Source organism: Epinephelus moara, chromosome 10 (genome assembly GCF_006386435.1).
Source record: "Epinephelus moara isolate mb chromosome 10, YSFRI_EMoa_1.0, whole genome shotgun sequence".
In the NCBI taxonomy this organism is placed as follows: Eukaryota; Metazoa; Chordata; class Actinopteri; order Perciformes; family Serranidae; genus Epinephelus; species Epinephelus moara.
In genome coordinates this window covers 9,276,921-9,290,260 of record NC_065515.1, presented here as the reverse complement: position 1 = coordinate 9,290,260, position 13,340 = coordinate 9,276,921, and the positions used below count along the sequence as shown (strand labels likewise).

The 13,340-nt window shown below is 42.8% G+C and overlaps 1 protein-coding gene across 4 annotated transcripts in view; it reads left to right on the top strand.

The window, feature by feature from the left end:
* Positions 1–13,295, top strand: part of sec16b (SEC16 homolog B, endoplasmic reticulum export factor) — a 24,194-nt gene extending 10,899 nt beyond the window's left edge. For 2 of the 4 annotated variants that reach the window (XM_050055161.1, XM_050055160.1), the window contains exons 11-25: positions 1,024–1,105; positions 1,227–1,344; positions 1,431–1,542; positions 2,553–2,658; positions 2,798–2,935; positions 3,063–3,176; positions 3,848–3,932; positions 4,055–4,214; positions 4,481–4,632; positions 4,742–4,770; positions 5,469–5,576; positions 5,663–5,755; positions 7,017–7,131; positions 7,497–7,546; positions 11,876–13,295. In XM_050055161.1, the coding sequence (XP_049911118.1) occupies positions 1,024–1,105; positions 1,227–1,344; positions 1,431–1,542; positions 2,553–2,658; positions 2,798–2,935; positions 3,063–3,176; positions 3,848–3,932; positions 4,055–4,214; positions 4,481–4,632; positions 4,742–4,770; positions 5,469–5,576; positions 5,663–5,755; positions 7,017–7,131; positions 7,497–7,513 (1,429 nt within the window). In that variant the 3' untranslated portion in view covers positions 7,514–7,546; positions 11,876–13,295. Of the gene's footprint in view, positions 1–1,023; positions 1,106–1,226; positions 1,345–1,430; positions 1,543–2,552; positions 2,659–2,797; positions 2,936–3,062; positions 3,177–3,847; positions 3,933–4,054; positions 4,215–4,480; positions 4,633–4,741; positions 4,771–5,468; positions 5,577–5,662; positions 5,756–7,016; positions 7,132–7,496; positions 7,547–7,782; positions 8,426–8,446; positions 8,658–11,875 lie in introns of those variants that run through there. The other 2 variants (XM_050055162.1, XM_050055163.1) reach the window with 2 other exon arrangements.
* Positions 13,296–13,340: the final 45 nt, after the last annotated feature.

The window sequence follows — 13,340 nt, the reverse complement described above, 5'->3', positions numbered from 1 at the left end:
TGTCCAAAACATGTGGTTTGTGCCAGGCGGACATGTTTGCCAGTATTTTTTCATTATTGCAAGAAATTCCATTGACTCATTCACAAGTCAAAAATGTGTTTTATCTGAAAGAAACATGCAATATTTACATAGAAGAAATGAAGTGAAGAAATGGTTGTCATTCCTACACGGTTCATACTACATTTTTGAAAAAAGCCTTAAATGAAAGCTGAGAGTCTGCACTTTAAGCAGGTATTCATTGCTTCATTTAAAACCCATTGTGGTGGTGTACAGAGCCAAAAGGATGACAACTGTATCATTGTCCAAATAATTATGGACCTGACTGTACCTCTGTGTCCAAAAATAATTCCCTTTATTTAGAAGTTGTGGAAGGTAATGAAAACAGTAGGCGATTGGACCTCTGGAGCACTTTAACATGGCTTCCTGTTCGTAATCACTTTCAAAATAAAAGAAAAAAAGTTAATGTTTATTAGTAGCTTTAATAAGAATTTGTCAGGTAGGCAAAGGTGGACACTCTTTTGACAAAGCAATAATAATTCTGAGTTTATCAGAGTTTATCTCGGCCGCTGAGTTATTAATAATTCGCAGAGGGTTGGGCTGTACATAACAAACCATAAACACTTTGTTGGAGAGTGTAAATAATCTCTTGACATAGAATAAGATCAAGCCTTTAAATCTCCGCTGTCACAGCGTAGTGTGGATAACATTACAGAGAGATGTTCGTATTATGTCACTAAAGTACTGTTTCTGTAAACTATTTCTCATGTAACCCGATCCATTATACAGACTATTTTGGCATTAGCAGTGTGTCTCACATGTCACCAGAGGAATGTTTGGGGGGGAGGGTAGATAGGCAGGCAGAGTTTTATCTGTGAGTTACATCAGCACAGTGTATCTGTACAGAGCAGCTACAGGGACGCTTTTTAACTGTGACGGCTTCTGCTTTAGTACAGTAGCTCTGCTGTTAACAGGTAATGACGCCTTGGTTAAGATGAACAATGACACAAACAGCTCTTTTGTCAGGTTTACAGGCCAGCTAACAGCCAGTGATCCCCTCCAGACTCTCTTCCACCTGCTGACTGGCAGAATCCCGGCTGTAGCCATGGTAAAACACACAGAACATAAACTCTTCACACATCCCAATCAACACAAGTGCAATCATTGAATTGTTAAAATGTCTACCTTATTAGTCAGTAAGAGTCTTGATAGTGATTCTCTTTTTCCAGTGCTGTGGAAATGAGAAATGGGGAGACTGGAGGCCCCATCTGGCTGTCATGCTCTCCAATGAGACAGGAAGTCCCTCCGTCCAACAGCAGGCCATAGTCACCATGGGGGACACTCTCGGTATGGACGCACTGACTGACAGGCTGCAATGTTGTTTCTGCACAGATATATGAACAGGATGTTTTCTGTTGCTCTTCCCCATGTAGCCTCTAAAGGCCTGCTACATGCCGCCCATGTCTGCTACTTGACGGCCAGCGTTCCCTTTGGGGTGTTCACACAGAAGGCAGAGAGACTGGTGCTGCTCGGCAGCAGCCACAGGTGAGCGTCACTCGCTCCTTGATGCGATCCATCGGTTTAATTTTTGACCATGTAGTCGTAATTTTGATGGAGACGTAGAGCTGCAGCTACAGCTTAGTTTATTCACAAAACAGTTGAAATAAAAGTACAATTTCTAAGACATAATGAAGATGTGAAATGAATGAATGAATTTATTTTTTGTTACCCTTTATAAGATGCTTTTTCCAAGTTTTATATGCGAGTGTGGCAGAATGGGATCATTTCCCTTTTTTCCCCCTCCTCAGTACCTGCTCACCAGGTGTGGCTCAATAATGTCCTGCGCCCTGATTGCTGGGTGGAGCAGGCAGAACCATTATCTGGTCAGGTCTCTGCTGCTCAGTTTCGTTCTTGTCTCTTCCTGGAGCCTGGTGTCTGTCTTTGGCATGGTTCACAGTTTGGCCTAAGCAGTATGGTTGGTGGTAGAGTGGCTGGTTTGTCTCTCGAGTCGTCTCCACAGGTTTAGCTATGCATTTGAATTAATTCTGCCTGTTTCTTTGGGGTCAACTGTGGGTTTGCATTGCTTAAATATTTCTGTAGCGAACTAGCAAGTATCTTTGTGTGCATTCAATCTAAATTTTAACTTTTGGCCTTAGGTCTAGGTTTAGGTCTGAAAAAAGAGATGTTTAGTAAAATTCTGTCATATTTTTTATTAAATTTCACCTCTGTGGTTGGGGGTGCTTGTTCAAACCTGTGTCCTTACATAAGTAATAATCCCCATTGTGCAATAAGAATAAATTTGTATCATCGGCAAATAATACTTTGTCTATAATGCTAGAGGTTTTCACAAAGTCATTTATATGCAGTATGAAAAGGAGTGGCCCTAAAATGGATCCCTGGGGAACACCGGATTTGATGGTTTTACTTGAATTCAAAGCAGCAGCAATGTTTAATGTCTTTCAGTGCTTCTTATTTTAATGTATAATCTTTTTATGTTTGTTTGCTGAGATGATCTTGCTTATGCTTGGTGTGCTGTATCATCTTCTCTCTTTCAGACAATCATTTGAATGCTTTGCCACAAACCTTGCCATCCAGTGCACGGAGTTGTATGAGTACTGCCAGACGCTTGGGGGCAAATCCCTTTTGATGCCATCCTTTCAGGTAGCTCCCATTTACACCAGATCTCTCTGCTTTCCATAAACAATTTAATAAATAATTTTATCCTCATTTGCTGTCATAAATATATAAATTAATTAGATAATGAAGTATGTGATGATGAATATTGCTGTGTTGTCGTCAGGTTTACAAGTTCCTGTATGCCACTCGCCTGCTGGACTGTGGGCTCGCATCTCAGGCATTTCATTACTGCGAGGTGGTGGGACAAACGATTCTCAGACAGAGGGAGCCTTTCTTTGTGCTGACTGGAGAAGTTATTAAGGTTTTCTCACATCTTCCTCGACACACATACCTATTATGTCTTGTACATTTGAGTAATCAAAGTGATTCAGTTTAATCAATTAAATTAAACACAGATGAACTGAAGTTGTGTGTCCTTTCTCCTGTAGCTGTCCGACAGGCTGAGACACTCTGAGGGTCAGTTCAATGAAGCAGGTGTTAGCGGAGCTGCGCAGGAACCTGACTGGCTCAGGCTGCTCCGTGCAAGGCACCACAGTTTACAGGTGAGTGCTCCAGGCCAGCTCCTCTGGCTTTTGATTTCAGGGAAAGGTGTTGTCTTAAGAAAAAATATGTACAAAAAAAACAAAATATTTGTTTTAGCTTCAGTTAAATTCAGTTTGAACAGGAATCTTAAGCAGTTGGATAAAGCAAAGCTGCTTGCTTGAATTGGGCCAACAGTTACAATAAATACAATTCAGTAAGTGCGTTGGCAGTATTATATTTGGCGGTATTGCTCTGTTCTGGGGCCTCTCTGCCTTTCCTCTGGCCTATGCAGAAAGCCTAAGTCAGAGAGAACACTTCTCTGCCCTTCCACACGCCTATGTGGAAAGCCCTAAGGCAGGGAGAGCACACCTCTCTGCCCTTCCACACACGTACGAGGAAAGCCTGAGGCAAAGAGAGCAATCCTCCCTGCCCTTCCAAACGCCTACATGGAAAGCCTAAGGCAGGAAGAGCAGCAGCAAAGACCCCCTGGGAATGGAATAGAGCAGATAGCAAATGTTAGCAAGTTGGGGAACATGATAAATATTATACCAGCTAAACATCAGCATGTAAGCATTGTCATTGTGAGCATGTTAGCGTGCTGGCATTGGGCTTAAGTACAGCTTTACAGAGCCGCTGGAGACTCTTGTTTACAGTAAATCTATATAAGTAATGGTTTTCTTATTTTACTCAGACGGGGACCTACGACTGTACTGAAATATACCATCCACCTCCTGAGGGAAGAGCTCTGGCCCACGAGGATGGCAAAGTGATCTTAGGTCATTTTTAATTCTCTCTTTGCTTCAAATGATTTACTGTGTGGCCACTAGAGGGCACTGTCTTCCACCACAGCTGCTTATAAATCCTTACAAATGTTGTTTTCATTTTTATTTTTCTACAGAATCAGACTTGGATGACCTAAACCGTGACATCCAGAGTCCAGAGCCTGAACTCCTTTATTACAGAGGCCCAGAGGATCAAGAAGGCCTCGAGCATCAAGTTGAAGGAATCACTGAAGGAATGAATGTGTTGTCGTGGGATGTTAGCGGAGCTCAGGACTGGTACAAAATGTGCAGCAACATGCTTTATTCATGTCAGAGTACTTTATTGTCAACTAGATTTGCATAGAAGGAAATTTGTCTTCGGTACTGGCATATAAGACACCACTCACAACTACTCATCTTAAAATCCTCCAGTGGTCACGTGGCGGTAATTAAAGTGATGGGTGGATTGTTCTTCCACTGGCAGATGAAAACTCTTACTGCACATGTGATATCCAGTCCTAATAGACCATTATGTCACCGTCCTCTCCCTGTTGCTTCTCTAGGCCTCATGCCAATTCTGCGATGCCAGTAACGCTGGTTTATGCTCCCCCAGCGCCTACAGTAGCTGCGAGCCAAGACTTCAGTTATCATAACACAGATAGTGCTGAAGTCAGAAGTGACTCACCACATTGTCCTCTGCCATCAGCCGCAGAGGGTGAGAATCCAATGTTAGACAACATTCATTCCTGTTTCTATTCAGATATTTACTTTGGACAGTGAGGAGTCAGCTTGTGTGTGATATTTTGATTTCATTGCTTCTGCAGGGGCTGGGTCATCCTCTGGAGCTGGCACAGTGAGTAACTTTTTAATATTCTGATTAAAAGAAAAGGGAAACAAAGATGGCATTGTTCTGCTTTGATGCCACTCTCTGAATCTGTTTTCTGGATTTATGTGGCTACAATTCTTGCTAAAAACGTTAACATTTTACCACTGTATAAACTTTTTTTTACCTGTTTGAATGTTAAGTGTGTGAGATTTATGAGGATTTGGTAGCGTTTAGCAGTGAATTGCAACCAGCTAAAACTTCTCCCAGCTAGAAGTGTTTATTGTTCAGGAGGTTTTTATTGGGAGCTAAATTACCCACAGAGGTCTCCTCCTCTCCAAAACAAACAGACCAGCTGATTAAATCACTAAAAACTCTTAATAAAGCAGTTTCACATTACAGATTGGTGCATCTCCAAAGCTGTTTGGCATCTCAGAGGCGGGCAGCTTGCCCACAACATACACACATGTATTCATCCCTTTTCCTTCATAGGTTAATGTGTGCTCACCTTTTTCTGATCCAGATGTTCAGGAGGTTTTACTGTAAGCAGAATTATCCGCAAAGGGCTCTTCCTCTCCATAAGAAACAGACCTGGTGATTTAAACTGCTAAAAACACCAAATCACACAGTTTCACATTACAAAGCCATGTATTTCCGATGCAGTTTGGCATGTCGCTGCGGGCAGCTAGTCTGACACATGCTCATGTGAGGTCACTTTCCCTTTGAAGATGGGGGCTCAGATGCTGGGAGTTGACTTCAGTCAGCAGGGGCAAAGCCAGCAGAGCATCCCGCAAGGTTTAGAGGCCTCCGAGCAGACTGATGAACCTCCCAAACAGGTGGGTGGCTAGCTGGCATACTGACACCTGCTGAACCACATTAGAGTTGTTTGATATGGGTCTCACTTTCTCTGTTTTTTATGCAGAGCGCCAAGGCCGGATGGTTCAGTGGTTGGTTCAAATCAAAACCCAAAGATGTTCAAAACGAAGGCTCAGAGCAGAGAAGCCCAGCTCCGATGGTAAGAGTCGAGTGAATATACGTTAGGGACTGTTCTTTATTTATCAGAGGACAAGTGTGGCTGGGGTGGGACTTTGATTTTTACCCTCCCGAAGCTAGAAATATTTTTCCTTGAGCCCTCCTGAGTCACTGGCAGAAAATACATAACTCTCCCTCCACCATAAATTAGTTATTAGATTTTTAAAACTTACCCTTTGATGTTTGAAAGTTACATGTTGGCGATGAAATCCTGGGATTGTAAAAAGCCTTGGTTTCTTACTCTTGTCATGCATGCTGGTTTGTTTGCATGTTTTTGGGTTTTTTTGGGCCAAATCTTAAAAGTGATTTTGATGCTCAGATTTGGTTATGTTTTTGTTTTTTTGTTTTTTGACAAAAGGGTTCTTTGCAAATGATGTGTTTAAGAACTGTCAGAAATTTGAAATTCCAACAATGATTTCTGTTTTTACAGTTTCTGGCTATGATAAATGGTGTAATTTTTGGCTTTTTTTATTTTATTTTTTATCATTATTATTTTTATTTAAATTTTTTTGCTTTTTTCCCCTAGCATTAACGGTGTCACCGAGTGTTAGTAAATCAAATGTACATCCACAAGAGCTGAAAAAAACAAAATAAAATGATAATATCAGAATGCATAAATAACAATAAATTATTGAAAAAAAAATCTATATTCCTACATAAATATTCACTACAATCTCCTCTGGTCTACAAACAAAATTTAAATTTTGGCGATTTTTAAACAGAACATGCGCGGGCAGGTTTGGAAGGCATGTTTTCTTAAAAAAAAAATCAGCGATAAAATAGATACAAAATACAACCATTTACATTTGTATGCCCCCCCAAGACAAGACAAAATAAAAAAGTCCCTCCCCAGTGCTTAAAAAATTATTTGACATGCCTCCCCCTATTTGCACCACCCCCTTTCCCCTCATAAATAATGAACAGTCCCTTATACCAGTGATACTTAACTCATGTGGGTCACTTGGCCAAATCTGGCCAAGTGACCCACAGACCATTTCCTAATTCACAGTGAAAATAAATTGATTTTCATCAGGGATTTCTTTTGTACTTTGAATGTAAATAAGGTTCCAGACATATAACAAATGTTGAAAACAGGGAATTCATTTATTATATTTACTGATAAATATTATTAATGTTTGTTTATTAACTGGCCTCCCCGTGCAAACCAAGTGGAATATCCCTGCATTAAACTGCTCACTTTCAATTTGTTGATGCAAGATATATATTTTCGCATGTTTTCTCAGGGGCCACCACCCACCACAGGCTTCTGTCCTCCTCCCCCACCTGCCTTTGCTTCTCCTGGCCCGTTTCCTTCGCAGCCCTCCTCTGCTGGGATCAACCCCTTTTCACGGAAAGCAGGTGAGTTATGACTTATCATTTTAATATTTTTTTACCCATCAATGTCAATAAATTGTGATCATTTCCCCTCAGCTATTGAAGTCATAAATATGTTGCCAAGTTCCACATTCTTCATTTGTTATGTGGGATTTCTGAGGTCACTGACCCTTCGTGAGAGGCCGTGTTCCTCCTGTGTCGTGCCATTAACACAGTTGTTTACCAGTGTGTCCGATTTCATATTTTGGCTAAAATACAGTCATGATATGCAACTTTTTTTTTAGTGATCAAAAACATTGCAGTGGCTTGGCTGCCGCTGATGACATTTTATCTACATTAAGTTATGTAACTGTGATAGTTTTCTATTAATATCGCTGTCTTCTTCATAGGCCAGCAGCTGGGGTAGAAACAGTGTCGAGACCACTAGCCTGTATCACAGGTAACTTAACTTACTTAAAGGGACAGTTCACCCCAAAAACAAAAATTCACACTTTTCCTCTTACCTGCAGTGCTATTTATTAGTCTAGGTTGTTTTGGTGTGAGTTGCAGAGTGTCTGAGATATCGGCTGTAGAGATGTCCGCCTTCTCTCCAATATAATGGGACTAGATGGCACTCGGCTTGTTGTGCTCCAATAAAGTACATTTGAAAAACTCAACAGCAATGTCTCTTTCCAGAAATCATGACCCAGTTACTCGAGATAATCCACAGACCTTATTGTGAGCAGTTTCATGTAAGAACTACTTTCTCTCTACCAAACTACACTTGCCAACTGTATCACCGCGCAGAAGGAAGTGTGCATCTACTGCTAGCTCACCTAGCACCACTGAGCTAGCTAATGTTACAGCTAAGTCGAGGAGGACACCGTTAACATTCACATCCTGGAGTTCCTTGTACATGAATAGATACATGGTTCCTTCCACACAGTGGGGCAGCAGTAGCTCAGTCCATAGGGATTTGCCTTGGGAACTGAAGGGTCGCCCATTCAAGTACCATTCAGACCAAATATGGAGTGTGGACTGATAGCTGGAGAGGTGCCAATTTGCCTCTTTAAGTGCCTATTTTGGGCATATGAGTGCAAAAAAATGAATTTCAGGGTATCGGCCCTTTTACTGTTAGTAAACATTTTTGGGTGGGCGGGGCTTAGCTGGAGGCAAAACAGTTCTCCTCAGACATTAGCTAGCGCTACTGGCCCCATCCCCCCCCGACTCTTCTGCTGTCTGTCTTGGTCAACCATCTCCCACTCCGCCCTCCTCCCCCACTCCTCCCTCTCACACCTCAACACCCTCCTGCTTGACCCCCCCTCCTCCTCCTCCTCACACCTCCTCTCCCCGTGGGCAGACTGACTGCTCTCTCCATCATGAGGACTACACCCCTCCCCCACGTGTCATCACCTCCACAATGTGCTTCACTGCTGACCATGTGAGAAGACAGCTGATGAGACTCCACTCAAATAAGGCTGCAGGCCCTGATGGTGTCAGCCCCAGGGTGCTCAAAGCCTGTGCCCCCCAGCTATGTGGAGTACTTCAGCATGTCTTCAACATGAGCCTGAGTCTCCAGAGGGTCCCCTTGCTGTGGAAGACATCCTGCCTCGTTCCTGTGCCAAAGACGTCGCGTCCCAGTGGCTCCAAGGACTACAGACCCGTGGCATTGACCTCCCACATCATGAAGACCCTGGAGAGACTCGTCTTGGAGCAGCTCCGGCCCATGGTCAAGCCACTTTTGGACCCCCTCCAGTTCGCCTATCAGCCCCGACTTGGAGTTGAGGACGCCATCATCTACCTGCTCAACCGTGTCTACGCCCATTTGGATAAGCCGGCGAGCACTGTGAGGGTCATGTTTTTTGACTTCTCTAGTGCATTCAACACCATACGTCCAGCTCTACTGGGGTGACAAGCGACAGCAATGCAGGTGGATGCCCCCCTGGTGTCCTGGATTGTAGACTACTTGACTGGCAGACCACAGTATGTGCGCTTGCCATGCTGTGTGTCAGACAGAGTGGTCAGCAATACCGGGGCCCCACAGGGGACTGTCCTCTCTCCCTTCCTCTTCACCCTCTACACCACGGACTTCAGCTATTGCACTGAGACCTACCATCTTCAGAAGTTTTCTGACGACTCTGCTATAGTCGGATGTATCACCAAGGGTGATGAGGATGAGTACAGGGCTGTTGTGGATAACTTTGTCACATGGTGTGAGCAGAACCATCTGCAGCTCAACGTGGCAAAGACAAAGGAACTGGCTGTGGATCTGAGGAGGACCAAGACACCGGTGACCCTTGTTTCCATCCAGGGGGTCAGTGTGGACATTGTAGAGGACTATAAGTACCTGGGGGTTCACATTGACAATAAACTGGACTGGGCTAAGAACACTAACGCTCTCTACAGGAAGGCTCATGCTCAGGATTTTCTATGAGTCTGTGGTGGCCAGTGCTATCCTCTATGCTGTTGTGTGCTGGGGCAGCAGGCTGAGGGTGGCAGACGCCAACAGACTCAACAAACTGATCCGCAAGGCCAGTGACGTTGTGGGAACTGAGTGTGACTCTCTGGTGGTGGTGTCAGAGAGGAGGATGCTGTCTAAGCTACGAACTATCTTGGACAATGTCTCACACCCACTCCACCATGTGCTGGTCAGGCACAAGAGTACTTTCAGTGGGAGACTCATACCACCAAGATGTACCACTGAGCGCCACAGGAAATCATTCCTGCCTGTGGCCATCAAACTGTACAACTCCTCCTTCTGAGTGGCCCTGAGACTGTTTGTTAATAATTCCTGTTTATTTCATTATATATTTGTAAATACAATTGTTTACATTTCTTATATTTTCACGTATCTTTCCTCTCTTGCAAGGAGCACCTGTAACATAAATAATTTCCCCTCGGGGATCAATAAAGTATTTCTGATTCTGATTCTGATTTTGGCTTGTTTTAGACAATGGAGAAAGATGATGGGAGTGGTGCGTTCGGAAATACTCATTCCGAGTGCCGGAGCACACAAACTGGATCGTTCATAAATCCCTAATGCTGTTTGAATGTACTGTTCAGTTATCCAGAGCACCGCACTCTCGGAGTTGCAGGGCGAAAGCGGAGTGAATGTGTCATTAACTAAACCGTTCGTTAATTCATGTAGAAATATAATGCTCCATTTCTTTACCCAACAGGGTCTCATTTTAGTGTAGAGCGTCAGACTGAATTTACAAACGCGCCATGTCAGGTCACTCACTCTCCGGGACCACCAGTGTTACTTGAATAAGTAAACACTGACCAACGGGACCAGACTGGCCGACCCGTATGCTCTCACTCAGTGGATGGATGATGTCACAGGAAGCCAATCTTACAAAGGAGGACGACACTTGAACGGTTTCCTCCAGTTTGTTTAGCTAACGTAAGTGCTAATACGCTAAAAAGTTAGCCTTACAGAGAAATCCAATCTTCCTCTTAATACCTCCCCAATTTCCCTAATGCACATCAATCATTTTTGATGATCGCCTTTGTCCAGTCCTTTCGTCTTATCGCATTTAACCATAGTTGTTTTTGTTTTTGTTGACGGGCAGTGGCGACTGTATGCAATAAAATTTAAAATTTTAAAATTTTGAGCCATGACTCCTATTCTGGCTCGCAATAATGCAACAAGACAATATTTTAAGACTCCTATGTAGCCTACAGCCCTGTGGTGGCGAGTCGTGTTTTGCCTCCAGCTAATAAACTGACGTCATTGTGACACTGGCCCTAAAGGGTCTATAAAGTACATTTTCTTCTTCTCCTGATTCCAATATGGTTGGCGAGTGTAGTATTTGCAAGTGTAGTTCGGTAGACAGAAAATAATGGTGCGTTCCAGGCAACCCGTAACTCGTGTTTTCACAACCTGTAACCCGTGAAAGTGCACTGGAACGGCAGTCAAACCCGTAACTTCCCACCTGTGAACTCGTACCAGATCGATGTATTCCCAGTTACGCTTTCTGACGTCACACAGCCCTCTAAACCAATTACTTTACTCCTCTAAACAACAATGGCAGCCCTATGGATGCGGTGTTGATGCAGGTGATACATGGTGAGAAATAGACATAAAATAACCCTAATGTTAACGCATTATTGGCAGCCGCTCTAACAGCTGGTTTCCAGTGCAAGAATAATCAATACAAAATACGTTTCCAAACACACAGATAACGTAAAATAAAAAGTATAATAGCATCTGTGACCTTGTGTGCTGTTTTTCCTCCTCCGTTTCGCTCAAATGAGCAAGGAGCAGGCACCTTTGGCGATAGAAATATTGGGTAAGCCCAAACATACGGTTCGCCATGTTCAACGTTAAACAGGAAGTAACTGGCAGTTTGCTGTAACTTTCCTGGAATGCTACAAAGTCGTAACTCGTGACTTGAAGTCGTGACTTACGAGTTCAAAAGCCTGCCTGGAACGCACCATAATTCTCTTTATGAAACTGCTCACAACAAGGTCTGTTGATTATCTTGAGTAACCAGGTCGCGATTTCTTTAAAGAGACATTGCTGTCGAGTTTATCAAATTTCTTGCGCATTGAGCACCATAAGCTGAGCGCCATCTAGTTCCATTATATTGGAGAGAAGTCGGACATCTCTACAGCTGATCTCTTCGACACTCAGCAACTCACACCAAAACAATCTAGACTGAGAAATGGCACAACAAGTAAAATGTCTGTTATTGATTTTGGGTTGAACTGCCCCGTTAAAAATTACTATATCCGTATCATGTTAAAGGATTCATAATAATTACCTTCCAATCTTTTGTGTTCGTAGGATCACTCACATCACTAGGGGATATCACACCACCCACCACTTACAGTGCCTTTATGTCTAATGAGAGCTTCACCTGAACTTGGACGAACACCAGTAATATCCATTCCACTCCCCACTGCCCACATTTCCTTTTAAAGGATGTCCTTTCAAACCCCCACAGCCTGCTCAACATCACGTTGCATATTAGATACAGAAATACTCTGACATAGTAACTCATATTGCAGCGAGTGAAACAGCTGATATGTGCTTTCTAAAAGCTGACAGTGAGGATATTATCAGTGGGTGCAGGACGGGACATAGTTGGGGGAGGGGATGTCTTAATTGACCCCAATAACCATTTATGTATGAGGAATTTGACCGGGTTCATCGATGCCAGCAACACCCAGCGACTGCGACCACCTGTGTACATGAGTATCTGTGCTATATGCTGCACTCTAAGTTATATTTAGAGGTATAAATCCATACATCAGTTATCTTTTTATGGTCAAATGTCTATACACTAAACGCAGTTATCCAATAATTAAAAATGCATATATAAATGGGATCTAAATTAAATGTAATCCAATGCTTGAGTCATTTCAAGCCTCACAGGAGCCATTTTTAATCTTCCAAGCAGCCTGGCACTGCAAGGCTGGGAAATTATGGCACAATATCTGGTTATGTTTACCTGTAACATGCTATTTTATTTATATATAGGACATATATTTTTAAAAAAAAGTGTGTTGCCAGGATGGGTGATACCACATGGTGTGAGGGGGAGGGGAGATTGGGAAAGACCTCGACCAGGCCAGCACCCAACATACTCTGCACCCCCTACACTTATAGGAACAAAGTGTTTATGTGCTGATATTTGCAATGCCTCTATCTGAGAAAGGGCGAAAATGTATAGCCCTGTTATATAAATACTATATAAGCAATGTGTAGGCTCCTTTAATGTATATAAATCACATAGTAATATATGTTTATGGATTACATTTTAGAACAATGTTTGTATAACTGTCTCACCTTGGAAACATGTTTTAATGTAACTGAGATTTTTTATACCTCTGTCATATAGCTTTGTGCTCTACAGTTTATGTTCATGATTTTTTTGTACCTCTTCCAACACATGAAGTGTATTGATTAACAGTCTATCCGTGCAATTTGTGCCAGACACATATTGAATAAAAACATCTTGCCAAGAAATATCTGGGATTCCAAACAGGGCCTCTCAATTAATTTAGAGCAAGTGACAACACAGCAGGTGCCGTCTCCTTTTACGATTAGTCTGCAGTAGCCAAGTTTGAGCGGGACACAGTGCCAGTAATGTGTCGGAGCATAAACGCATTCAGAATGGATAGCTACATGACAGAAAGCTTCAAATGGCATCCGGACAATCTCTCCGGAAAGTCAAATTCTGACCCGTTCCTCTTTTGGCAGATATGGAATTTCTTGTGATGTCATTAAAACAATTTTATTTCAAACT